Source organism: Macaca fascicularis, chromosome 6 (assembly GCF_037993035.2).
Source record: "Macaca fascicularis isolate 582-1 chromosome 6, T2T-MFA8v1.1".
Taxonomy (NCBI): domain Eukaryota; kingdom Metazoa; phylum Chordata; class Mammalia; order Primates; family Cercopithecidae; genus Macaca; species Macaca fascicularis.
The window spans coordinates 39,438,904-39,466,761 of record NC_088380.1 but is presented as its reverse complement, the minus strand read 5'-3'; the positions used below and the strand labels follow the sequence as shown (position 1 = coordinate 39,466,761).

Here is a 27,858-nt window from a genome sequence, read left to right as displayed (position 1 = left end):
GCTGGGATTATAGGTGCACACCACCATGCCTGGCTGATTTTTATATATTTAGTAGGGATAGGGTTTCACCATGTTGGCCGGGTTGGTCTCAAATTCCTGAGCTCAGGTGATCCACCTGCCTCAGCCTCCCAAAGTGCTGGGATTACAGGCATGAGCCACCACACCCGGCCAAAATTATTTTTTTAAAAAGGGATTCTACCCACTTAGTGGGTCTGCTTTGTTTGATTCTGTTCCCTTTCTGTGTAGAAAATTGGTGATTGGTATTATATAAAGAATGCATTAACGACTGCTCCTCATCATGGTGCCTTCTTTTCCCCAATCTTTTCAATATATTATTTCCTAAAGTTGACTTCTGATTTTCCTCATTGTCTTTATCATCCTTCACCCCTCCTTGTCACTTCCTCATTTGTCCAATTACAAAAGAGGTAATGCCGTGGCATCTTAACAAGGCTTTTCCCACCTTACAATCCCTGGGTTCTCTTACTTCAGCAAATGTTTGGCCCATGTATGCTTTGGCTCTTGCAGAATGGGCAAGTGATAGCCAGAAGGAACTCTTAGAGAATGAAATACTAACTGAAAGTGTCAGCTGGTGGTTAATGTGATATTATTAAGAATCGCAAATAAATAAGTTGTGTTTCAAAACAGAAGAATGAGAGGTGACGATAGTATATACCAGGCAATATTGCACTTCAGCAATGCAATAACTTCTGAAGTTATTTGTCTCTTCACAGCCTGTTGCCTCTTATGGTGAACTTCAAATGAGACAATGTGTACCCACCATTTATTCTATATCAGTGATTCTCAATCTTCAGTGTGCATTGGAATCACCTAGAGAGCTTGTTAAAACACAGATTGCTGGGCCCCAGACCCAGAGTTTCTAATTCAGTAGGTCAGGCATGGGGCCTAAGAATTTGCATTTCTAGCAAGTTCTCAGGTGATGCTGATGCTGCCAGTCCACGCCCAGCTAATTTTTTTTTGTATTTTTAGTAGAGACGGGGTTTCGCCATGTTGGCCAGGCTGGTTTCAAATGTCTGACCTCGCGTCACCCACTCACCTCAGCCTCCCAAAGTGCTGAGATTACAGGCATGAGTCACCATGCCCAGCCTAAAAATTCTCTTAAGCAATTTACTTAAGCAGAAACATAAATGGTAATACAATAACAGGGGAAAGGGGCATTCTGATCAGAATGCAGGGAGTACAAATTCCTTAGGTAAGAACAAACTTGATGGGGTTAAAGAAACAGAAAGACTTGGATGGGCTGGAATATCAGAGATGAGGGAGCAATAATGGTTCCAGATGAAGCTGGAACAGTAGGCACTGACCAAATTCCATAGATCCTACATGATCACAGTTTGGAATTTATGATAGGAAGCCATTGAAATTAGAGCCATAATGAAGAGGAATGTTACAGTCTGATTTGCATTTTAGGACCTCTTTTTCCTGTGTAGAGCATAAATTGTAGGCAAATAATAATGACATCAAAAAACTGGTAAGGGGGCTATTGTTGAGTCCAGATAAGAGATGATGAAGTTTGTACCAGGGAGGTCAAATGGAGGAGAAAGAAGTGGATGAATCTAGAATGCGTTTGAGCTGTAGCATTAATGGGGAATTCTTATGTATTCGATGTAGGGAATAAGACAAAAGGAGGGAGGTTTACTCAGCTTGGGCCCCCTCCAGGTCCGCTGCTGAGGGGGCCCAGCCCAGGACGGCAACGAGACCACAGTGCAGCCGGCCCAGAGTCCTCAGGTTTGCCAGTTGGATTATTGTGCTGCCATCATGTCTTGGTTTGTTGATCTTGCTGGAAAGACAGAAGATCTTTTAAACTGAGTTGATCAAGGGGCTGCAACAGCTCTCAGTAGGAAAGACAACACCACCAGCAACATCATATATAGCAAAAATACTGACTACACTGAACTTCACAGACGTTCAAATACAGATTCGGCATATCAGACTCGACCTAAAGCTACTCCTATTTCATCAGCAGCTGATAACATTTGAAATAAAAAAGCCACCATCTTAGCTGGTACTGCAAATGTGAAAGTAAGAGCTAGGACGCCAGTGGAGGCCTCTCATCCTATTGAAAATGCCTCTGTTCCTAGGCCTTCATTCCAATTTGTGCAAACAAAAAGTCAGAACCTGATGATGAGCTACTGTTTAATTTCCTTAAAAGTTCACAGAAGGAGCCTACTGGGAGGGTGGAAATCAAAAAGGAAAAAGGAAAGACACCTGTCTTTCAGAGTTCTTGGACATCAAGTGTTAGTTCTGTGAACCCCAGTATAATCACCATCAAATCCACCCAAGAAAATTCTTCTGGAAAATGCATCATCAAATGCTGCGTGCACTGAGCACATCCCAACACCTAATGAAGATGGCAAATCACATGAACTATCTAACCTTCGACTGGCCCAGCTAATTTTTGTATTTTCAGTAGAGACAGGGTTTCACCACGTTGGCCAGGCTGGTCTCGAACTCCTGACCTCAGGTAATCCACCCTCCTCAGCCTCCCAAGGTGCTGGGATTACAGGCGTGAGTCACTGCACCCGTCCCTCCTTGGTCTTTCAACTGGAGCACCTCGAACAGCAGATGAACTCCGTCTCTGGAAGTTGTAGTAATGGGTCTTCGATTAATATGTCTGAATTTGACAATGGTGAAGGCACTCGTCTGTGAAGTGTTCCTGTTCTTTTTAATGGCACAGAAACTAATCTGGCAGGAATGTATGGAAAAATTCACAAAGCTAGTTCAATTGACCAATTCAGTATTTGTCTGGGAATTTTTCTCCGGAGATACCCCATAGCACGAGTTTTTGTGATTATATATATGACTTTGCTTCACCTCTGGGTCATGATTGTTCTGTTGACTTATATACCAGAAATGCACCACGACCAACTGTATGACAAATGAACTGAACCCAGGTGTTGTAATGATTAGTTGTCTTTTTCTAGACTTGGGATCTGCAAGAAGGCCAATTGCCTAAAATTTCTGAGAATGTGCACAAGATTATTTTAGCACTACAAGCTTTTAATTTTTTAAGTTATTATACAAGTATTCTGCTACCTAAATCTTCCTATTTCCTTTAAATGGTAAGAGTTTCTAAAATGGACAATAATTTAACAAGCTCAGCTCTGCTTTTTCTGAGTTCAGTGGTCCTAATATACACGTAGAGAAAGATTCTGGGGTTGCTCACCTCTGTACAGACCATCTGTATGTTAGGTGACATTGATTATGGATTACAATCAGGGAAAATAATTGTATTTAGTGACAAAAATAAAAAGTTTCCTTTTTTGATTAAAAAAGGAGAAATTAATAGGAATGATTATTAAATATTCATTGATTATGTGTTAATTTCACCAATTGACTATTATGTTTGGACTTTATTCAGGATTAGATGCACAACAGTAAATGTGACTATGGTTTTTAATTTAATTTTTATAATATAGTGATAAAATTTAAGAATTAAACTTAGAAGCTGTAAAACCTGGCATTGTTTGATATTAGAGTTAGAATTATCAAGCAAAGTATACAGATTAGATAAATAAGGTGGAGGTATCTTTACATGCAATTGATAAACCTGACTGTGGGAATTACAGCAATACAGATCAACCAGAGGTCTTTGGACATTCTCAGAGATCCACAAATTTCCTACACAATTTTTTATATTATGTTGTCATTCAGTGAAAGTCTAAAAAAAAAGTTAATGTAAGAATTTACCTTTTCATTAATTGTCATTAAAATACACCTTTACTTGTCTCAGGCTAACAAGTGCAGGCCAAACATTACTAATCGAAAGAAGAAATGTAGTGGGAAAATTGAGTTATAACACATGGCATGATAATATAGCAATGCTAAACTCGGGAGAAATATTCCTGGTTACAGCACTTTAATTAAAAATAGAATATGAATATGGGCTAAAATTTTTTGAATAAAATAGGCTTACTCAACAGGTAAACACATGCTACCAATTGCAAAGGCTTATTAGCACCATAAGAAAGTTACACAGAGACACATTTAGTTTGACTAATTTTTTTTCACTAAAATATCCGTAATAAGGGAAGAGAATTAACATTTATAGAGTGTCTTTTGTGAGTTTGTGATGGGTACTGTTGTTAAATAATATAATTGTCATAACTTTATTGTGAAGTAGAATTTTTGCCTTTTTACAGAGTAAGCTGATGCCCTGGAATATTAAGTGATTGTGCTGATGAAATTAAAAAGTGATCACAAACGTCCAGTGATAGAGTGGGTATGAGGAGACAAGACTTCATTGAGGCACATTGCTGAAGCCTCACTGGAGGAAAATTGGCAGATCCTACAGGGAAATAAAATATGCAAATCTTTCATCTCAGCAATGCTACTTTTAGATCTCTGTCCTAGAACACTGCCCCCACCCCACGATTTACACAGAAAAGCACGAGTAGGTGCTCATCACTACATTGTTCTTAGTCAAGGGGGAAGAGTGAACAAACCTGGACCACCCCTATCACAGAATACTCTGGAACATTTACAGTGAACAAGATAGGCCCAGAATAGGCAGCACAATATTCAGCACACAGAGCTATTTAGGTTTTTAATCAGATACTCCTGTGCATACATACACAGGTCAGTAAAGACTTAGGCCCCACAAAGTTCTACAAAGATGAACAATGGTAGTCTCTGGGAAGCGGAGGACAAGGGGGAGTGAGAGGTCGTCTGAAACTCTACTTCATCTGTGTTGTAACACTTCTTCCAGAAATGAGTCATGTATTATTTGTGTAATTAAAAAATACTTTAAAACAAAAACAAAAACAAGGGGGGGAGAGAGAGAGAGAGAGAGAGAGAGAGAGAGAACTACCTAAGATCACACCTCCAGGAGAAGCTTGATCCCTGGATCATCTCATTTCAAAACGCCCGCTCTCTCCACTGCACCCCACTACTTCTTTGTGGCTTTTATATTTTTTTCCTTCTGTGTCTTTTCTTCTTTTAGGTTGGTGCAAAGTTAACTGCAGTTTTTGCCCAAAGTAATGGCAAAAAACTGCAATTAACTTTGCACCAACATAATATATCTTTCTCTTCTCTGAAACCTGATTTATCATCTTATGTTTATGTACTATATTTCTTTTTTTATTTATGTAAATTTAAGGGATAAAGTGCAGGGTTTTTTGTTTTTTTTTTTTTTCATGGATACATTGTGTAGTAATGAAGTCTGGGCTTTTATTATAACCATCACCCGAATAGTGTACATTGTACCCATTAATTAATTTCTCATCCCTCACTCTTGCCAACCCTCCCACCCTTCCCAGTCTCCAGTGTCTATTATTTCACACTCTATGTCCATGTCTATACGTAATTTAACTCCCACTTACAAGTGAGAACAGCTGCTTTTTGACTTTCTGTTTCTCAGTTATTTCACTTAAGATAATGGCCTCTACCTCCATCCATGTTACTGCAAACGACATAATTTTTTTTATGGCTGAGTAGTATTCCATGGTGTATATACCACATTTTCTTTATCAGTGTCATCCATTTTATAAGTTTCATCCATTGATGGACACTTAGGTTGATTCTATGACGTTGCTATTGTGAATAGTACTGCGATAAACATACAAGTGCAGGTGTCTTTTTGGTAAAACGATTTCTTTCTTTTTTTTTTTTTTTTTTTTTTTTTTTTTTAGTATGAGACGGAGTTTCACTCTTGTTGCCCAGGCTGGAGCACAATGGCACAATCTCGGCTCACCACAACTTCTGCCTCCTGGGTTCAAGCAATTCTCCTGCCTCAGCCTCCCGAGTAGCTGGGATTATAGGCACCTGCCACCACGCCTGGCTAATTTTGTATTGTTAGAAGAGATGGGGTTTTACCATGTTGGTCAGGCTGGTCTTGAACTCCTGACCTGAGGTGATCAGCCCTCCTCGGCCTCCCTAAGTGCTGGGATTACAGGCATGAGACACTGTGCCAGGCCAATTTCTTTTATTTTGGTTGAATATCCAGTAGTTGGATTGCTAAATCTTATAGTAATTCTATTTTTAGTTATTTGAGAAATTTCCATACTGTTTTCTCTAGAAGTTGTACTAATTTATATACATTCCCACCAACAGTGTATAAGCATTCCCTTTACTCCACATCCTTGCCCACATCTGTTATTTTTTAATTTTTTAATAGCTATTCTGACTGCTGTACGATGATATCTCACTGTGGCTTTAATTTGCAATTCTCTGGTGATTAGTGATGTGGAGCATTTTTTCATAATCTTGTTGGCCATACGTGTGTCTTCTTTTGAAAAATATCTGTTCACGTCCTTTGCCCACTTTTCAATGAGATTATTTCAGAGGTTGTGAATTGATTTTAGATTCTAGATATGAGTCCTTTGTTGGATGCATAGCTAGCAAATGTTTTCTCCCAATCTGCAGGTTGTCTGGTTATTCAGTTAATTAATTATTTTACTGACAGAAGCTTTCTAGTTTAGTTAAATCCCATTTGTCTATTTTTGGTTTTGTTGTATTTGCTTTTGAAGTCTTAGCCATGAATTTTTGCCTAGGCCAATGTCCACAAGTGTTTCCTAGGTTTTCTTTTAGTATTTTTATAGCTTCAGACCTTACATTTAAATCTTTACTACATCTTGCATTAATTTCTTGTGTATGGTGAGAGATAGGAGTCCAGTTTCATTCTTCGGCATATGGCAGTCAAATATTCCCAGCACCATTTATTGAATAGAGTGTCATTTCCCCAGTGTAGATTTTTGTCGACTTTGTCAAAGATCAGTTGGCTATGGGTATGTGGCTTTCTTTCTGGGTTCTCTATTCCATTCCACTGACCTATGTGTCTATTTTTATACCAGTGCCATGCTGTTTTGGTTGCTATAGCCTTGTAGTATAATGCGAAGACAGGTAATGTGATGGCTCCAGCTTTGTTCTTTTTGCTTAGGATTGATTTGTCTACTCAGGGCTCTTTTTGCTTCCATATGAATTTCAGGATTATTTTTTGTAAGCAATGGCAACAATAGTCATTGCCATAGCAAAAGTAGCAAATATTTAACTTAAATGAATACCTTCTCTTATCACATGTCTGTACATATAGTTGTGCTTCGTACAGGTATACTGAGTCGTAGTCACTTTATCTCCCTTTGAGTCACGCTGAGAACACTTGCTCTGTCCAGGCACTACAGGGAAGCTCTTCCTTCTTTGTTGGCAATTCTAGTTCTTTCCCCAGTGCATTACAATTCTTTGCCTGGTCTCTTGGTCTAATTTTCCCTTTCAAAACTTCATAGTTTTCCAAGGAAAAGCTTGCTTCCTGAATGAACCACTGGTCAGGCAATTTCCTTTATTAAAACTTCTTTGTGAGGCTTTCTCTTTCTTTACTTAAAAAGGGTGCGTGTCGTAAATTAATGTAGCACAGGCCAGTCATGCTAGCTCACACCTGTAATCCCAGCACTTTGGGAGACTGAAGCAGGCAGTTCACGTGCGGTCAGGAGTTCTAGACCAGGCTGGTGAAATCCTGTCTCTACTAAAAATACACTATTAGCCCGGTGTGGTGGTGGGCACCTATAATCCCAGCTTCTCAGGAGACTGAGGCAGGAGAATCGCTTGAACCTGGGAAGTGGATGTTGCAGTCAGCTGAGATCACACCACTGCAATCCAACCTGGGTGACAGAGCAAGACTTCATCTCAAAAAAAAAAAAAAAAAAAAAAGGAATGTAGCCCAAAAACGTGCTTTGTTGGGTGTGCAGAATTTTTTGTTTGTTTGATTGATTTGTTTTGTTTTAATAGTTGCCAACATTCAAAAAGTAGAAGATTTTATGGAAAAATCTTGTCTTGTTCTTCACATATTTACAGTGGGCTGGAGCCCCACAGTGGCCACCCATTGAGACAGGATATTAGTTTCCTGTTCACCATGGTCACGTGCTCCCAGCTCAGTGCACACAGGCGTGTTCCTGCCTGGAGCCCACAGACAGCTGAATTTGGAGCACATGCTTTGTTGCTCCTCTGTTTGCCCCTCTCTGTCCATGAGGCTGTGCGATTGCCTCTGCACATCAAGGTTTATTCCTTCTCTGCTCATAGATGTTATATTACTGGCTTATATTGATTTTATCCTAAAAGTGTTCTCAAACGCTTACTACTGTTGATTTAGCCAAAACATTCACTATTCCCTCAACAAATAAAACAGTTAATCTGAGGATGTTTCTAAAACTTGATTTCTAGTGCTTTCTTTGCTCCTATAGAAGTTATTACACTTTCAAAATAACTTTTCATATTTGAAGAATAGAGATTCAGTTATTGCCTTATACCCAAATATGTTGTGTCTTAGAGGAGGGAAGAGGCACCCTGTAATCCATGAGCATCTGACAAAGAACTTTTCTTATATGCAGACTTTTTTCCTTTTTAAAGTCATATTTAACCTTCCAAAAAAAAGAACCAAAAGTCAGCACTCTCCCGTCAAATTACCACCTAATTTGAATTTCATATTATTTTATGACTGGAAAATGAATAAACTCATTTATAAAAATAATTTACCTTTCATGATTACATCTAATTCAATAACCAACAAAGTTATTGATTGGGGAGGTGAATTTTTAACAATTGAAAAAATTATTCAGAGACATTGAATATTAAAGTTAGGTCTGAAATGGAAGAGTCTATGATAGTGATCAAAGCCCTTCTTTACTTATTTTCCTCTCATTGATCATTAAATTTGTTTTGATCTCTACCTCTTCACCTCCATTCTAATTTCAGCTTTGATTATCTGTGTAAACACTGATGTTTCAGTATTACTTTTCTTTCCATTTTGAGGGACTATTCTAAGCTGGCCAACATTTTCTTGGCAGTTTGCATTTAAAGCAAAAGATTTCATACTAATACAGTTACGGTGCTTTGTTTTCAACTAAATTGGTTTTCAAAATTTCCCATCCACAATGGTTTACAAATCCTTTGAAGATAAGAACAGATGGCTTTGAATTAGAGCAAGGAAAAATTCCGTAAAACTAGATTTTCTAAGTCTGTGACCCAGACGTTTCAAGTCCTTAGACTTGCAGGCTGCTGAGGATCGAAAAGTTTTAATGATACTTTTACCTACATAACAATATATACTAATATGTTTGTATTGTATATGAAACTCTGTATTATATCAACACCAATCATAAAAGAGAATGTTCATTTTTCCAGCTACTTAATTAAATAGGGTGCTGTACTTCCAATATTCTTTATAAAGAAGACATACTCACACAAATAAAATGTCTTATAAACATATGAAAGAATGCTCAGCCTCACTTATAAATATGAAAATCCAATTGATATAGCATTAATTTTTTACCTGTCAGGATTATTAAGACCAAAAATGTATGATAATATACATGCCAGTGAAGTTATGGTAAAACAGGTATTCTCCTACCTGTTTAAAAAAAAAATCACTAAATGGCATTATTTACCAAAACTGGTTTTTTTTTTTTGAGCTGGAGTCTTGCTCTGTTGCCCAGGCTGGAGTGCAGTGATGTGATCTTGGCTCACGGCAACCTCCGCCTCCCAGGTTCAAGTGATTCTCCTGCCTCAGCCTCCCGAGTAGCTGGGACTACAAACATGCACCACCACGCCTGACTAATTTTTGTATTTTTAGTAGAGATAGGGTTTCACCATGTTGGCTAGGATGGTCTTAATCTCTTGACCTCGTGATCTGCCCACCTTGGCCTCCCAAAGTGCTGGGATTATAGGCATGAGCCACCGCACCCAGCCTACCAAAATATTTTAATGCTCAGTTCTTTTGACCTACCGATTTCACTTTCTAGGAATTTATCCTACAGGTACATTTATACTTGGGGTCAAAGACATACATACAAGAAAAATTTTATAATTGTAATTGTCTAAAATAGCATAAAATAAACAACAATCTAGAGTTCCTCAGAAGGTTGAATATGGAGTTACCTAGCAAGTCTACTCTTGGTATTTACCCAGGGGAAATGAAAACATAGGTCCACTCGAAGATATACATTAACGTTTATAAAAGCATTCTGTATAACAGGCAGAAGGTAGAAACAACTTAAATGTCCATCAGCTGATGAATGGATAAATAAATATGATATATGATGAAATATGATTCAGCCATAAGATAGTAGTATTAATATCTGCTACAATATAATTGAACTGCAAAAACAACTAAGTGAAATAAACTAGTCACAAGCAACCACATATTATATGATTCTCTTGATATGGAATCGCTGGAATAAGCCAATCTGTAAGAGACCAAAAATAGATTATTGGTTGCCTAAGGCAGCCAGGATTGGGGATAGGGATGGGGAGTGACTGCCAGTAAGTACAGGGGTTTATTTTTGAGGAGATGTGTATATTCTAAAATTAGATTATAGTACTGGTTGCACAACTGTAAATATATTAATACCATGGAGTTTTATATTTTAAACCAGTTTATGTATATGAATTATACTTCAGTAGTTATTTTTATAACTTAAGTGACCAGCAATAATGAGACTGGTCACATAAAATAAGGTAAATCCAAGCAATGGAGAACTCCACTGTCATTAAAAAAAAAAAAAAAAAAAGCCCAGATTGCTCTTTTTGTGCCAATATACAACAATATCTTTTTAAAATTAAGTTAAGAAAGCAAAGTACAGAATAATGTATGTACCATGGTTCCATTTGTGTAAAAAAAAAACGTAGAATATATTTCTTGAAATGTCCTTAAGAAACTAATAACAGCTGTTGTCTTTGAGGCTTGTAACTACAATACGGGGGTCTAGAACAGGGGTTTTTCGTTTCATCATTCCCTCCTATATTTTCTTAAATGTTTTACTGTCCAGATATTTATTTTACAATTTGCTTTTTAAAATCAGTTTTCTTTTCTAAAGGGAAAAGGACAAATGAAAAAGAAAATCAATCAGTGAAACATTAAATGTGTGATACATGCAGTGTTGTCAGGCATACACAGGTATTGACAGTGGAGACCCGCCTCAGAAGCTCACTGTTTAGCTAGGAAGAAAATGAATAAATAAACGAGAAAGTAATTTATGGCAATTTTAAATAAAATAAAAATGATCTGAGAAAACACATACCAGTCCTCTATGTACAAGCAGAGAGCCTCTGAGCTGGGTGTTAACACCAGGGAATCACAGGACAGTCACACCTCACTTCAAAAGGGCAGGTAGTTTTTCAAAATCTTGCTTTTGACAGAATGATCAGATGTATGGCAATTAGCATGTCATTTCAAGCACAGGTGACAGTTTAGAAAACTTCTAATAAAAGTTACTGAAGCATGATGATCCCAGTCTCTCTGCACAGATGGAAATAAACATGTCCTATTGATTTTTAAGGAGCCTGCCCCATATAGAACACAACCGTGTTAGATCCTAGAGTAATTCATAAGTAGCACTGCATACCTACTGTGTGCTTGGCAGACAGACATATTTTGAATTCTTGTAGCAACCCTGCAAGTTAAGAGTCAGTAGTCCCATTTTAATAGGCAGAGAATCTAAAACCCAGAGAAGCGAAATAAGTTACCCAGTGTCTTACAGCTAATACTGAATGGGATTAGTAGTCAAACCCAGGCCTCAATAACTTCAGCACAAACATTCTTTCTGCCAATCTTTCAGATTCTCCCACTGAAAATTGTTTCTGGTGTGTTTTGGAGTGAAGAATCTGAAAGTGGTATTTGGTTGCTGTGGTGCCTACTGGGGTAGATTTAGGAATTTAAACTTCTTCATTCTTGGACCATTCTAAGATTCTCGAACAAAACTAGGATTAGACATGACTAATTTGAGGAAAAAGTGGTTTCTGTTTGTTTATTGTTTTCTTTGCGGTTGACGGGAGCAGACTGTGGTGTATGAATGGGACAGCCAGATCAATTAGTAGCTAAGAAGAATAGGACCATTTATTAAGAACTACCATACCATGTGTCAGATGCTTCTGCAGAGTGTGTGTATGTGACCATTTCGCAGATGAGAAAATGAAGACTTGGAGATATCAAGCAACTTAACCAAGTCTTCATACTGAGTAATAAAAACTGGAAGGTTTATATAAAAGTGGTTGAATCTGAATTTAAAACTAAGCCTTTCATTCTTTGCTTCTCCATGAGGCCATCCAAGCGTTTTTAAGATATAGAAGTAGCAAATGTAGGTTTTTGTTCCAAGAAGTTTGGCCATGGCCGGGCGCGGTGGCTCAAGCCTGTAATCCCAGCACTTTGGGAGGCCGAGACGGGCGGATCACGAGGTCAGGAGATCGAGACCATCCTGGCTAATATGGTGAAACCCCGTCTCTACTAAAAATACAAAAAACTAGCCGGGCGAGGTGGTGGGCGCCTGTAGTCCCAGCTACTCGGGAGGCTGAGGCAGGAGAATGGCGTAAACCCGGGAGGCGGAGCTTGCAGTGAGCTGAGATCCGGCCACTGCACTCCAGCCTGGGCGACAAAGCGAGACTCCGTCTCAAAAAAAAAAAAAAAAAAAAAAAAAAAAAAAAAGAAGTTTGGCCATGAAGAAGAGGAACAAAATCAGCTGGTATCTAGGGTGGGGGAAGAGGTTAAAAAAGGATACTGTTGTGTTTCTTTAGAGTTAAAGATATCAGACCATGTTTAAGATGGAACGTGCATTGAAAAGATGAAACACACAGTTCAGAGCACATAGTAAGTGCTTAGTAAATGTTTCTTGCTTGATGCAATGAAGGAGTTAATAATAAAGGGAGTGGGTTGTACAAGGAAGCAGGCACTGATGGGAACTAAAATGCTGTTAGTATGTGCAAGGAGGAATGCCATCTTTCCAGAGAATCTGGAGCAAAGGAAAAATGGGAGAGCAAGATATTAGGAGATTTTCAGTTAGAATGCAGGACAAGTGGGGATAGTCAGATGGGGCATTCTCCATGTTCTTAGTAAAATAAAAGGTAAGGTCATCTGTAGTACATGAGGAAGGTAAGGCTAGGGTCCGGGGATGAAGGGGATTACAAACAACCTTTATGGTAAATGTGGTAAGATCTCAGTAAGACTGTGTTTAGTTTAGATGTGAATGACTATACGTGGCCATGCAACCATAAGAGATTCCATTAAGTGTCCACCCAAATAGTTTTACAAACTACTTGGCACAGAGGTCACCAAGATAGACTCTGGCAGTGCCATGTGGTTGCTAGAGCTTTTCTTCTTGTTTGAATGGGCAATGCTATGTACCTACACAGGCCCAGAGAAAATAAAAGTCTATATGATGAGTTGCCAGCTCCACGGCTAAAATCTGAGACAGATGCTTAATCATTCTCAAATAAATAGATGATGAAATTAAATAATTTCCAAATGTCTTAAAGTAACTTAGAAATGATTTTATTTGTGGCACCCCTCAGCCTTGTGTGATCATCTTTTATGTTTATGCAGTGCTTCAAACTTTTTAAGATGCTTTCACACGTATTAGCTCATTTCATCCTTAAACCCCTTTGAGGTAGTTAGGGCTCTATTGCTCCCATTTGACAGATGGAGAAACTAAATCACATGGAGATTAAGTGATTCGCCAAAGATAAATAGCTCTTTGGTGATAGAGCTGGAGATAAAATCAAAGTTTTCTAATGCCTGGTCCAATTCTAAGATATCCCAAAAAAGCCAGAATGAGAAATGCCAAGTCTAGGGTCAAGGTTTTGTGGCAATTGGGAGCAGCAATACAGTGTAATGTCTTTGGTGTTGTAAATGAATCCATGGATTTAAAAAGGAAATTGAGAACCAGATCGACACATGTACCTTATGATCCCTCAGGACATGAAGACTTTAGGTACCTTCTTAGTCAAAAGTCACAAACATCAAAATCTACAAGGTAGATATCCTAAGTCTTCATAGATTTTTGTTACCAGAATGTTGTAAAAATATCTAGAACCAGCATTTTTGACCAGCAGAAATACATAAAATGCAGTTTGTGAAGTAATACAATTTCCATTTCGCATGAGTATACCACCACCCTCGTTGGGTCCTTTCTATTTCCACCTCTTCTCTCCCAACTCCTTCTTCCACTGCCCTCAAATCCACTTTTCTGTTTATAGAGTTTTAGATTCTGACAAAATCTCACCATTTTGGGTAGCCTGCATTTCAGTGAACCTGGAGCCATTCTTCAAGGCAGGGCCAGATAACCACTGAGCACTCACCGACTCACGGAGGGTCTCTCCTGGTCATTTCCTTGTGGTAAAATGGCCTCAGTGCTCCACCCATTCCAGCATGCCTGAGCAGAGGAACATGACTTGTGCAAGATCTCTTCCAAACTTCCAAAATTAAAAAGGATGAAAAGTTTGAGTCAGAGGTTATTAACTTCCTAGATTTTTAAGAATTATTTTTGTGTTCTAGAAGATATTGCAATTTCACTCCCCGTTATTCGCAATTCTCCCCATTTTTCTGTAACCAGTATAAACTGTTCCCTAATAAAAATATAGTCAATTTTCCTTAATTTTGTCATTAGTCACTCAAGCTCCCACTTGACTGATTAGCAAGATGCCGATTATGTCCTTCTTGAAGCCTTGATTTCCTGTTAGAGTGCTCAGAGCACAGTTCCTCTGTCTGTCTCAGGACAACAGTGGGTAGTAGGTTGCAAATTCATCTGATTAGCTCATTGCTGCTGAACCATGCTGCACTGTCCAGAAGACCAGCTGTGCCCACTGCCACAGGGATCCATATCCCTGCACAATCCTGTCATTCTTTGAGGATAACATTCCACATGGTCTTTTCAGTTCCAGTACTTTCAAATCACAGCTATCCAGACAATCCCCCCTGAGCTTTGGGAGGTGAGATCCATAAGTAGATCAGAGTTTTAGGTGTTAGCTCTCAAATTGCACATCCCTAATTCGTAATGCCAGCTGAGGTCTAAACCTGTTGTTCTTTCCCCTTATTTCATGTCTCCTAAGTCCTTTTATGCTATTTCAAACTTCCCCGATTTCAGTTCTTGAGGGTTTTTTTTTTTTTTTTTCCAGCCAGCTAGTCTCAGTCATTCATCTATAAGAACCTATTTCCTACTAGCTTGAATGTTTACATCCCTGCTGTCTGGTTTCCAAAATCAAATTCTAAGGCGTCAGAATTTAGCATCCAGAACACCCCAATATGTGAGCCTTACAGTCTCTAGAGCCAGGTCTTTCCTGCATTAAACTGAAAACACTCATAAAATCACCCTAAGAGGAAAAATACAAATCAAAAAGCTGAACTTAGACCCAGATTGTGGGACAGTTTGCTAATGTGTCTATTTTAACTTACTAATAATTTTCATTTAATTATCTTGAGAAGCAGGAGCATAGCAGAAAGTGCATAGACATCATAAAAAATTGACTAGAGTTCAAATTCTGGCCAAGTTTGAACCCCACCGCTACTGCTTACTAATTCTCTGAACTTGGGTAGTTTTCTTAACTATCAAATGGAAACTAGATAATAACATATACCCCCATAGGGCTGTTATACAGAATAAATAAGATTACATATGTAGAATGACTAGTATGGTACTTGCCAAAAATTGTGTGATTAATTAATATTATTTAATATCATTACTCCCAGATATTTTTATCTTTATTGTTTCTGTTTCTTTACTCATTTTACTGCAGTTCAATATTCATCCCCTCTCTTTCCATCAGAATAAAAACATATTTTTACTTTTGAGGATGTTAATAGTTCTAATTATATTTTAGTACACTTTATAAAGTCCAGATTGAGATTTTAGAGTCAATCATTAGATTATAATGTCAATCGTTAGACATTAAAGTAAGTCTAACTGGTTTTTTCCTCCAGAAAAACTAAGATGCTTTTCCTTACAATTATTTTGTATACATGCAAATGTATTCCTAGCAGTATTTGAAAGTGACCACATGTTTTGCAAAGCAAAGTGTTTCACTGCCACATACTAGTGTAACATAGGAAGACTTTAGCATATGTTCTCCCAAGCTTGATGAGGAAGAGCATGCTCAAACGATTAGTTTAGTGCCTCATTACGTCTTTCAAATTATCTTTGACAATTTTCCAAAACTACTTTTTCTTTAAAATCTAACCAGTCCTTTTCCATCTCTTGCCCTGCTTCCCGCTGGTTTCGCTGCATTCTCAGGTGAGCCCTACTCTGCCGGTGGCGAGACCACTGCCAGCAACTCAAGGAGGACGCCCTTCTAGTTCCAAGTCTGGTAGAAGAGCAAGCACACCCCTTCCTGGGTTGCTCAAGTTATTATAACCGCAGAAAGGAGAATAGATGTCCAGTAAGCAGAACCACAGAGGGCCCCCAGATGCCACATCAGAGTCTCGTAAGCCTGTGTAAAGTCAGAAAGCCTGGATTTGGGGAAGTCAGTTTTCAGTGTTTCTAATTCAAAGGAATCACCATTCCCTAAACCAATTCTGTATCTTCTCACGTGTTGGCCTTAAGTCACTGTCCCAGGGTAATGCTTCCTGCTTGTCAAAATCTTTTCCATGAAAGGATAAGTCACAGATGGCTAATAAATATTTTTCTCCCTATTTGGACGGCTTATTAATATCTACTCACAGAGGCATATTCTCTTTGGGTACAGCTTTTAAATCATTTACCAATCTACTGAAGCATATTATTTATGAATTAAAATAACTGGATATCATTTTCATCTGTCATATTCACTAGAATTTTTCATGTTTATTCTGTGATGAAAGAGGCATGTCAAATTGGTAAGTAATAGCTTATCAGATAAATGGTGCAGAACATTTGCTAAATGATTTAGGAGCAACAACAACCATAAAATTAAATCTCTATCTCACACCAAACTCCAAAATAAATTACTAATAGTTTTAAAGAGTTAAATGTAAAAAAAAAAAAAAAAAAAAAAAAAAAAAAAAAAAAAAAAACAACGGAGCCACAGCGAAGTAGGAGAAAATATACTGTTTATAATTATCTGTTCTCAAATTAGGGAAGGCCTTCCTAAAGATAATGTGGTGACAGAAATTATACACGAAAGGACTGATTGATTAGAGGAAAAGTCTGATATATCCCAAAATTTTTATTTTAGTTAGGACAAAAATGAACCGGATTCAACATTTCTAACGTAAATATCTTGAGTTGGAGTTTTTAATTCATGAGATTTACAGGGGAACTAATTCTGTCTACCTCCATCCCCAAAAACTAGCTGCAAAAGCAGAACTATTCTTGTGGGAACTGTTCCTGGCCTGGAGGGTCTGGAGTCTGCAGTGCAGGGCCTGAGCAGTTTTTAAGACTCCAGGAAGAAGGGAAACACCAGGGTGAGGTCAGAGAATGAAGAGAGAGGGCAATATAGTCAGCAATTATCCTAAGTGAAGAGCTTTGGCAAGAGGGAAAAATACCTAAAAGAAACTAGGAATGTGTTTGTGTCATATGCTGTGTAAAACCTTAGCATTACCCGTGTAAAGAAATTTACAGTGAAGTGCCGTATTTTTTGTTTTTGAAGTTTGTAAAGAGGTTTTATTCATTGTGTTATATTTTTTAATGTATGGACAGGCAAAAGCAGGATCCAAAGCAGCCTAACTACATTCCATTGGTCCAGTTAAGAAACAAAAAGACTAATATCCTTAATAAAAATATTAAAAACCAACAAAAGGAAAATACTAATTTTGAAATAGGCAAAGTATCTGAATCAATAATACAGTTAAAAGGAGGCTGGGCGCAGTGGCTCACACTTGTAATCCCAGCACTTTGGGAAGACAAGGTGGGTGGATTACAAGGTCAAGAGTTCAAGACAAGCCTGGTCAACACAGTGAAACCCTTTCTCTACTAAAAATACAAAAATTAGCTGGGCACGGTGGTGGGCATGGTGAAATCCTGTCTCTACTAAAAACACAAAGAGAAACCCCGTCTCCAATAAAAATACAAAAATTAGCTGGGCATAGTGGCAGATGCCTGTAATCCCAGCTACTCAGGAGGCTGAGGCAGGAGAATCGCTTGAACCTGGGAGGCAGAGGTTGCAGTGAGCTGAGATCGCGCCACTGCACTCCAGCCTGGGTGACAAAGCTAGACTCCCTCTCAAAAGGAAAAAAAAAAAAGGAAAATGGTTATAAACATGAAAAAAGACCTCATTTGTGCTCAAAGGCAGGTAAAATTAAAACAAAATGTTTGTTAAGATATTATCCTCTTTTCCTCTCAGAAAATCACCCCCAAATGAGAAAGAAATTAAAATTCCATATTTAGGAAAACAAGGCAACCTGCGTAATTCCAAAGTCTGGTATATGAAATCAGAAAGTCAATGGAGGAATGAGTGAGAGGAAGAGGATCAAAGCAAAGAGGAAAGACATAGAAACAACTGATTCTAGTCACTATTTAGCAGATAGAACCTAGGAATTTTTTAGGTACCAGCAATGGTATGCTGATAAATGTTTAACAACCAGGAAAAACTCTGTGTGTATGTGTGTGTATGTGTGTTATACATATATACATACACGTAATATATTTTATTGATGTAAAGGATGAATAAGACCGGGTACAGTGGCTCACACCTGTAATCCCAACATTTGGGGAGGTCATGGCAGGGGGACTGCTTGTGCCCAGGAGTTCAAAACCAGCCTGGGCAACATATCAAGACCTCATCTCTACAAAAAGTTTAACATTTTTTAAAAAACTTAGATGGGCATTGTGGTGCACGCATGTAGTCCCAGCTACTCAGGAGGCTGAGGCAGGAAGATCCCGAAAGCCCATGAGTTTGAGCTTACAGTGAACCATGATGGAGCCGCTGTGCCCCGGCCTGGGTAGCAGAGCGAAATCCTGTCTCACAAAAGATATATAGCACACAACATAGTAATAATAATAAAATAAACATACTCTTTTTTGAAAATTCCATATAGCCAGTTGTTAATTTTTGCCAAATTATTTTATCTGTAGCCAACTATGGTTGCAATTAACAATCTTCTTTTTGAAGATTTGTCTTAATTCATGGTATTGTTTGCTTTGCTTCTTAGGTACTAGCAAAGGCCAGACGTCTTACTCAACAACTTCTCCGCCACCACCTCCACCATCCCATCCGGCCAGCCAGCCACCATTGCCAGCATCTCACCCATCACAACCACCAGTCCCAAGCCTACCTCCCAGAAACATTAAACCTCCGTTTGACCTAAAGTAAGCAAAAGATTATCTTGCCATTTCTTTCCCCATCTCTTGCCACAGATTTTCAAACTATGCTTGGTTGAATACTGAGAGTTCCATGGGAAACTTCTGGGTCTACAAAAGTGGGCAGCTGGCAGGGAGAAGAGCTGGCCAAGCTGACAGTGCAAATACCCCTAGGATTGCTCAGTTCTGAGTCATTTTTATTTATCTGTTTTATGTTGGGTTTCCCCTTAAGAGTTTATTTGAAGAAAATTTCCACTGTTTTTTAAAAAGTTCTGAAGCTTTCTTGAGAACCACCAACTCCTCCACTATCACAATTACCACCAGTCCATCACCATATTTTTACTGACTGTTTATGATGTGCTAGGAATTTTACATATATCATCTCTATAACCTTATTGATTAGATAGCATCATCATTATTTCACAGATAAGGAAACGGAACTTTAGCTCTGCAAAGAAGCCAGGTAACTTCTCCAAGATCACAAAATAGTGTAGAATAAAAATTTCAACCAATGTTAGTCTGAATCCAAAGTAAGTGTTCTTTAAACTACTATGCAAAATAGCCTCCTTTAAATAAAAAATAATACAGATTTTCTCTCACCCATCAGAATTTTTGGGTTGGCTTTAGAGTCTAGGAAACTTTTATTCAAGCCTGCTCTTGTTTGAATTTTCTTAGATGGTATTTTTCAGAAATGTCAGCACTGTAGGGGTTGCTATGCATGGGCTCTTTACCCAGGATTTAATAGAATAGTTGGTAAAGGGAAAAGCAAGTGGAAGGTTGGAATAAAATGGAATGTCATTTTAAGAAGAATGTTCAGACAACAGCAAGCATAAATCTTTGAGACAAAATGGACTAGATATTCCCTTTCTTCTCATAGAAAGTTGCTTAACATGATTCTCCTTTATCACAAATAAGTTATATCTCAACATATTTGTACAATTTGGTTTACCTTCACTTAAATTCCCCTACTGGATTGATGTTCCTTACAACAAAAGTACTTAATATCCATAATCCACGTAATGGAAACTGTTAATAACAATATTGGATTGACAGATTCCCTGAAATGCTTGATGACTACAATTTAAGGAAAGGATAGAAAACATATTTGTCATGCAAAAATGCCATCATTTTTAACTTTAATATGCTTTCTTGGGGGTTTAAGGATAGTAAGTAGAAGGTGCTAGAGCAGCTTCATGGCTACTATCTTATATGTGACCTGCGTTGTGCATTTATATTAACTGCACACCCTTCCAGGCATTTGAATTTATGGACGTCAATTTAAAGCCTCTAATCCTCCATGATATCTAGCTACTTTGTTTTTTCAAAAGGGAAAATGTATATAGTGAAAGACTTTCAAGCTCCCATCAGAAAGCTTAAGTAAATTCCACAGTGAAGCAATCTCTGGGTTAGAAAATTTTCCCCAAGAAGGGGAAGCTAGAAATGCATAGAGGAAATGAAATCAAAATGGCCCTTGATGTTCAGGCTCAAAAGCTTATATTTCACATGAAGGGGCAATGTACAGGGTAGTCTGTAAGAAGAATTGTGAAAGATGTAGGTGTTTCTGTACTTCTCACAGCACCAGTCCTCAAAACACATACAGGGGTATTTCCCAAACATTCCCTCTGCCAACCTGCAAGCATTCCTCCATTTTCTAATCAAAGACCACTCTCAGGTCAAGATCTAATAGATTTCCTTTACAGTCATGCAACAAGGATTTTTTGAGCCACTACATTGTGCCTTTGTAACAGGAGTTCAGGAAATATTAGTAAACAAACAAAGACCTCTGCAAAGCAGGGACTAAAGAAATGAAAATAATAAACAGGGCTGGGCACAGTGGCTCACGCCTGTAATCCCAACACTTTGAAAGACAGACGTGGGAGGATCGCTTGAGTTCAGGAGTTTGAGGCCAGCGTGGGCAAAATAGTGAGACCCTGTCTCTACTACGCATTTAAAAATTAGCTGGGCATGATGGTGCATGCCTGTAGACCCAGATACTCAGGAGGCTGAGGCAGGAGAATTGCTTCAGCCCAGGAAGTCGAGGCTGCAGTGAGCCTAATTATGCCACTGCACTCCAGCCTGGGTGACGGAGCAAGACCCTGTCTCAAAAATAAATAAGTAATAAACAGGTAAAGTATATGGTATTAGCACTTGATACTTCCTAACATATTTCCTAAGGGAAAACAGAGCAGAGGTAAGTGGTGGAGGTGGAGTGTGAGGGTGGCGTTGGGGCAACATGTTACTGCTTGAGAGAAGCAAGGGTAGCTTCCTATATATTTATACTTTTGCACCAACCTAATAGAAAGTGATACTTGAGCAAAGATTCAAAGGAAGTAAGGGAGTTAGACATGAAGGAAGACTGTTCTAAGCAGAGAGAGCAGGTAGAGAGAGCAAGGAAAGGAACAGTAGGGAAGGAGTCAGCTCATGTAGGGCCTTGTAAGCCGTGACAGAGACTGCAACCCTTATCTTAAGTGAAATGGGAACCAATTAAAGAGCTAGAGCAAAGCAGTGATGTTTTCTGACTTGTGCTTTATAAAAATCACCTTAATGGATATGCTGAGAAGAGACAGTAAGTAGACAATTGTCAAAGCAGGGAAACCAGTTACTCAGATATTACAGAAATGCAGGCAAGATATGCAGTAGCACTGACCATGTTGGGAACAGTGGAGGTGGTGAGAAGTGTCCATATATTGGATGTATTTTGAAGGGAGAGACAAAAGAATTTGGATTTAGGGTATGAAGGAAAAAGGGGAATCTAGAATGGGTGATTCCAGTGTTTTTGGCCCAAGCGACTGTCAGGATCATGCATCTGTCAGCCCAAGCACCACCATGAGGAGGCTGAGGATGTCAAATGATGAAGATGTTAAAATTATGGCAAATCTAAAGATCTCAAGAGTTTTTATTTGCACGTCTAAAATCGGGCAACACTTTGTTCCATAAAATAAAGTAAGTGTTCCAACGAGTGAAGCAGTGGAGGTTGGCTTTATAAACAAAAAGAACTGAAGAAAGCAGACACAAAGAACAAAAAGTGGATTGGTCATTTCAAAGTTACTTTCCTTGTAGGGCCGGTACAGGGAAATAGAACAATAGAAAAATAATGGATTGGTTAACATCAGGTTACTTCAGGTCCCTCTTTGTTGTAAAGATTAAAACAGAGCTTCATTATTATGATAGAAGGTGAAAATTGGCCTCTTCGGGCAACTAGGCCATTCTCTCTCTCTCCTGATTTCCCCAAAGGCCAGATAACAACTCAGTTTCCGTTTGGTGAGCATGGGTGATTCCATTTTGATTTTTAGTCGGTCTTCTGGGGCGCAGTGCAGGAATTTAGTCCAAAAAAATGGCCTCCTAGATTTTGTTTAACAAAGGTGAGCAAGTTTTGTTTAACAAAGGTGAGGAAGATCTGGAGGTCATGGCTATGTTAAGTTTGGGGTACCTTTTAAGCATTCACTTGGGTAAGAAGTGGAGAGTTTGGGAGAGAGTTCTGGGTTTAACATAGGGGAGAAATAGGAATATATTCCACGCTGAAAGTCGTGAGGCTCGTTAAGATGATCAAGGAAGGGAGTGAAAACAGGGAAGAAAAGAACTGAGCTCTGGGGCACTATAACTCTCTGAGGCCTAGTAGGAGGAGAAGGGGCAAAGGAGAATAAAAGGAGCAACCAATAAAGCAGGGGTCCTGGAAGCCCAGGAAAGGAAGCATCCAAGGAGGAGTCAGTGAGCAACTGTGTCAGGTGCTGGTGGAGGCCAAAAAGTGAGGACTGTGGAGGTCAGTGCAGGGGAAGTTGTCAGGAGTGGTGGGGATACAAGGCTGATTGAAATGGCTTTAAAAGAGTGTGAAAGGAGAAGAATTGGACAGAGAAAATATATACAACTCCTTTACAAAGAAAGGGAAACCAAAGAAACGGAACAGTAACTGATGGGAGAAATGAGATCAAGAGCCTTCTTAAAGATGGTAATAACAGCACATTTGTAGGCTGATGGGAAAGATTCAGTCAAGCAGGAAAAATGATAAGGATGGAGAGAGGGGAGAATTGCAGGAGCCGAGCGTTAGAGCAGCGGGGAGCAATGGCTTCCCTAAGGTTTACAGTTCTCCCTAGGGCGTGGAGTGGAATCTCTAATCGGGATCAAGGAAGGAATTTCAGAAGACAGGGTGGACTTTGTCATCTGCAGCATGTTCTGCCGACTCCTAAAGCTGCTCCCAGAAGTAACTTGCAATCATATCATTCAGGTCAGGATGTCTTAAGAGTGTAAAAGAGTTCAGACAGGTGAGAATCAGAAATCCTAAATAACTAAAAAATAAAGTAGCTGAGGCCAAAGTTAGATTGTATTTTAAATTGTATTGTTTCCCCACCTAGTGGTCAGAAATCAGTTTGTTACATTTTCTGCTATTTTTACTCAGGCATTTGAAGAGAAAATGAAATGGGTCAAAAGAGCATGTTTATTATTTTTAATGTTCAAATCAACATCTTTTAGTGTAATATATTTCTTGGTACCTTTTTAAATTATAATTTTAACATCATAATTTTTCATATTAAAACAGAATCAATGGCCGGGCGCGGTGGCTCAAGCCTGTAATCCCAGCACTTTGGGAGGCCGAGGCGGGTGGATCACAAGGTCAGGAGATCGAGACCACAGTGAAACCCCGTCTCTACTAAAAATACAAAAAATTAGCCGGGCGCGGTGGCGGGCGCCTGTAGTCCCAGCTACTCAGGAGGCTGAGGCAGGAGAATGGCGGGAACCCGGGAGGCGGAGCTTGCAGTGAGCCGAGATCGCGCCACTGCACTCCAGCCTGGGCAACAGTGTGAGACTCCGTCTCAAAAAAAAAAAAAAAAAACAGAATCAATGGTTGAGTGTTTTGGCATATCAAACAAATTACATGGTTATTAATAGTAATGAGACAGGAAAAGTGAAGTAATAAAAAATAATAAATAATGGGAAGTGACTAAGGTTAGAAAAGGAAAACTTCAACAGTTCTTACCCTGAAGTCATTCACAGTTAGTTTAAAGGGTTTTTTGGTTTCTGTTTGTGTGCATGTTTTATTTTTTGTCTGTAAAATTGGAGGAAAAGTAAGAATTTACCATTATAACCGTTTTGATTAGAGATGCTTAAAATGTTCTGAAACTTGAGACTTGCCATATCAGTAGCCCGCTGCCAGACAGTCTTCTGTCACACCAGTTGGAAAGTGTTGGCTTTAGCAAGTCAGTTTTCAAATTCCTCATGGGTTAAATATAGGAAGACATGTTCCAGAGAAAGGGTCGCAAGATTTTACTCCCAATAAGGCAGGTATAGAACAAAGTTTAATGTGTCATGTAGATTTCTTCCTCCTTCTTAAAAAAAAATTCTGATAATTAAAAGCTAAATGCATGAATAGCCAATAAAGTATAAAGGCCAGCTGGGCATGGTGGCTCATGCCTGTAATCCCGGCACTTTGGGAGGCCAAGGTGAGCCAATCACATGAATCCAGGAATTCAAGACCAGTTTGAGCAATATGGTAAAACCCTGTGTCTACAAATATACTTCTATATTTGTATATTTATGTATTTATATATTATATATACATTATATGTGTATATTTATATATATTATATATATATAAATATATATATAAATATATATATATATATAATGATAAGAGCGGAGAGAGGGGAGAATTGCAGAAGCTGAGCGTTTGAGCAGCGGGGAGCAATGGCTTCCCTAAGGTTTACAGTTCTCCCTAGGGTGTAGAGTGGAATCTGTAATTGGGATCAAGGAATGAATTTTAGAAGACAGGGTGAACTTTATCATCTGCAGCCTGTTCTGCCTACTCCTAAAGCTGTTCCCGGAAGTAACTTGCAATCGTGTCATTCAAGTCAGGATGTCTTAAGAGCATAAAAGATTTGAGACAGGTGAGAATCAGAAATCCTAAATAACTTTGAAAATAAAGTAGTTGAGGCCAAAGTTATATTGTATTTTAAATTTAAATACACACATACACACATATGTACAAAAGTTTAGCTGAGCATGGTGGCACTCGCCTGTTGTCTCAGCTACTTGGGAGGCTGAGGTGGGAGGATCCCTGAGCCTGAGAGATCCAGCCTGCAGTGAGCCGTGATCTCACCACTGCACTCCAGCCTGGGGGACAGAGTGAGATCCTGTCTCCAAAAAACACAAAAGAAAAGAAAAGAAAAGGAAAGAAAAGAAAAATATAGAGGGCAACAGTTTTACATCTTTATACGTCAGGAAATAAGACACTAATAAGCGTTCTAAAAATGACAGTCATTAACTTTACTTTTCCTGTTTAATTCTACATGCTATCACATAAAAACAAAGATCTATAGTGAGAGGCTTTATTGAATAGATCTATTATCATAACTGGTAAGCTTCCTTTTCTTCTTCTTCACCCCCTCCCTCTGCTCAGTTTCTTATGACTTGGGCTGTGACTGGTTCCATTGTTTTTCTCTTGCTCTCTCTATGGGGCTTTTCTCCATGCTTGGAACCCTTGGTGAAATTGCTGACAGTTTGATCTGAATTTACTCAGTGCACCTGCATCTATTTCTCTTCCTCATCTCTTTTCCTTTTGTTCTTCACCATCATTGCTATTATAGTCACCATTTCATATTTATTGAACATTTTAATAATATACATATTATAAATTCAGGCCTATATAAAGTGGCACTAAGATTCATATTTTGGGTCCATAAATAAAACAAATGTGTGCAGGTAAACATTGTCTACAAGTAATAAATGCTTTGCATAAATGTGCAGACACACATGTATGAATATGCTATGCAAATACCCTTCCTTTTAGAAGTATTTGTTATTCATACAGGTGTTTTAGGAAGTAAATTGCTTAAATCTGGTGGTCTTTTTGATTTAACATCCTTTTCACCAATGATAATTTGCTTTAGTAATAAAAGTTAGTCTCTTGGCATTATAAGAATATTGTTAATTCATCAAAAAAATCAAAAACCTATCATGACAGGAATTATTCTAATAATTTTCTAAAAGGATAATCATAATAATAAATTAACTAGCAAAGTGACAATCCCTTTCCTTAAGGAGTTTATGCCCTGGTAGTGAAAAGAGAGACCTGAAGCAATTAACCTATAATTACAAAGGAATATAGAATAATCACTATAACGGATGGATGGATGGATGATGCAGAGAAGCAAAGCAATGATTAGGCTTAAGGAAATCAGGGACAACTTCACAAAGGAAGGACTGTTTAAAAGAGAGGCTTAAAGAATGGAGGCCAGGTGCGGTGGCTCATACCTGTAATCCTAGTACTTTGGGAGGCTGAGGCGGGTGGATCACCTGAGGTTAGGAGTTCGAGACCAGCCTAGCCGATATGGTAAAACCCTGTCACTACTAAAAATACAAAAATTAGCTGGGCATGGTGGCAGGCGTTTGTAGAATCCCAGCTACCCGGGAGGCTGAGGCAAGAAAATCACTTGAACCCTGGAGGCAGAGGTTGCAGTGAGCAGAGCTTGTACCACTACACTCCAGCCTGGGCAGCAGAGTGAGACTCTGTGTTTAAAAAAAAAAAAAAAGAAAGAAAAAGTAAAAGAAAGAAAGAAGGAAAGAAAAGAATGAAAGGACTGCAAGCAGAGGATGCCGAGACGGGAGGATTATCCCAAAGAAGGGAAGCGTGGGCTGAGCATGAAGGAACAGGAAACCAGACAGAGTTCAGACAGCATATGAGTTTGCTGTTCATATGTGAGAAGATAATGTAAGAAAAGGAAATATGAGAAATAAAGCTTTACAGGGCAAGGTTGATCATAAGAACCTTGTATGCCATAAAAAGAGCTATGGATTTTACTCTGTACAATGTCAGTGTATTTTAATGTCTTAGGTATTTTCATATTTTTAATTAATATTCAATTCATCAAAGTTAGTAATGCAAAGGCCTATTTTACTTTAAGTACTTAAATTTATATTATGTGACTTGTTATTTTATTTATACATCTAGTAATTTGTACTTAAATTAGAATTATTTTCGGGGGATCTTTGATTAATGATTGGACAATTCACATGGCTCAAATTAAATTCTTTCAAATCAATAGTTCTGCTTATAAATGTGGTTAATGAAACTTCCTTTGATGTTTCATATTGCATGTATATATTAACATATTTAATTTCATTTTTAAACATTCCAGATATCTGAATGAACACATTTAATCACCCCACTAAGCAAAATCCTCTCAAGAATTTAAATGACTCTCGTAAATCTATTAAATTGAACCATATCCAGTTCCCATAAATATCCAATAGTATTTGCAATTAGATTTTTCTTATACTTTTTATGAAGTATATTTATTGCAAAAAAATTTTAAGCATATAAAAGGCAGGAAGAATAGTATAATGAGCCTCCATGTTCCCTTCACCAACTTTGACAACTATAAACTCATGACCAATCTTGTCTTATCTATACCCTCACCCACTTGCCTCTTATAATATTTTGAAACTAATACAAAACATCATGTAATTTCATGTATAAATATTTCAGTATGTGTTCCTAAAAAAATAGATTCTGTGCATTAATATAAAATACCGAGTCAGTGTTCAAATTTCCAGTTATCTCTTACAACATGTATGTCTTTTAAGTTGTTTGAATAAGAATACAAAGTATACACATCTTTGTTGGCATATATGTTTTGTGTTTTGTTGTTCCTTTTTTTTTTTTTTTTTTTTTTTTGAGACAGAGTCTCGCTCTGTCATCCAGTCTAGAGTGCAGTGGCATGATCTTGGCTCACTGCAACCTCCACCTCCCAGGTTCAATAGATTCTCATGCCTCAGCTTTCCAAGTAGCTGGGATTACAGATGCCCACTATCACACCCAGCTAATTTTTGTAGTTTTAGTAGAGACAGGGTTTCACCATGTTGACCAAGCTGGTCTCAAACT

The 27,858-nt window shown here is 38.3% G+C and overlaps 1 protein-coding gene across 11 annotated transcripts in view; it reads left to right on the top strand.

Annotated features, from left to right (window-relative positions):
• Positions 1-27,858, top strand: part of FYB1 (FYN binding protein 1) — a 165,859-nt gene that overhangs the window by 94,611 nt on the left and 43,390 nt on the right. For all 11 annotated transcript variants that reach the window (XR_012413620.1, XR_012413621.1, XM_005556774.5 and 8 more), the window contains one exon: positions 18,836-18,992. Coding sequence is in view for 7 of the 11 variants with exons in the window: in XM_005556774.5 (XP_005556831.3) it covers positions 18,836-18,992 (157 nt within the window). In the remaining 4 variants the exon portion in view is untranslated. The remainder of the gene's footprint in view (positions 1-18,835; positions 18,993-27,858) is intronic.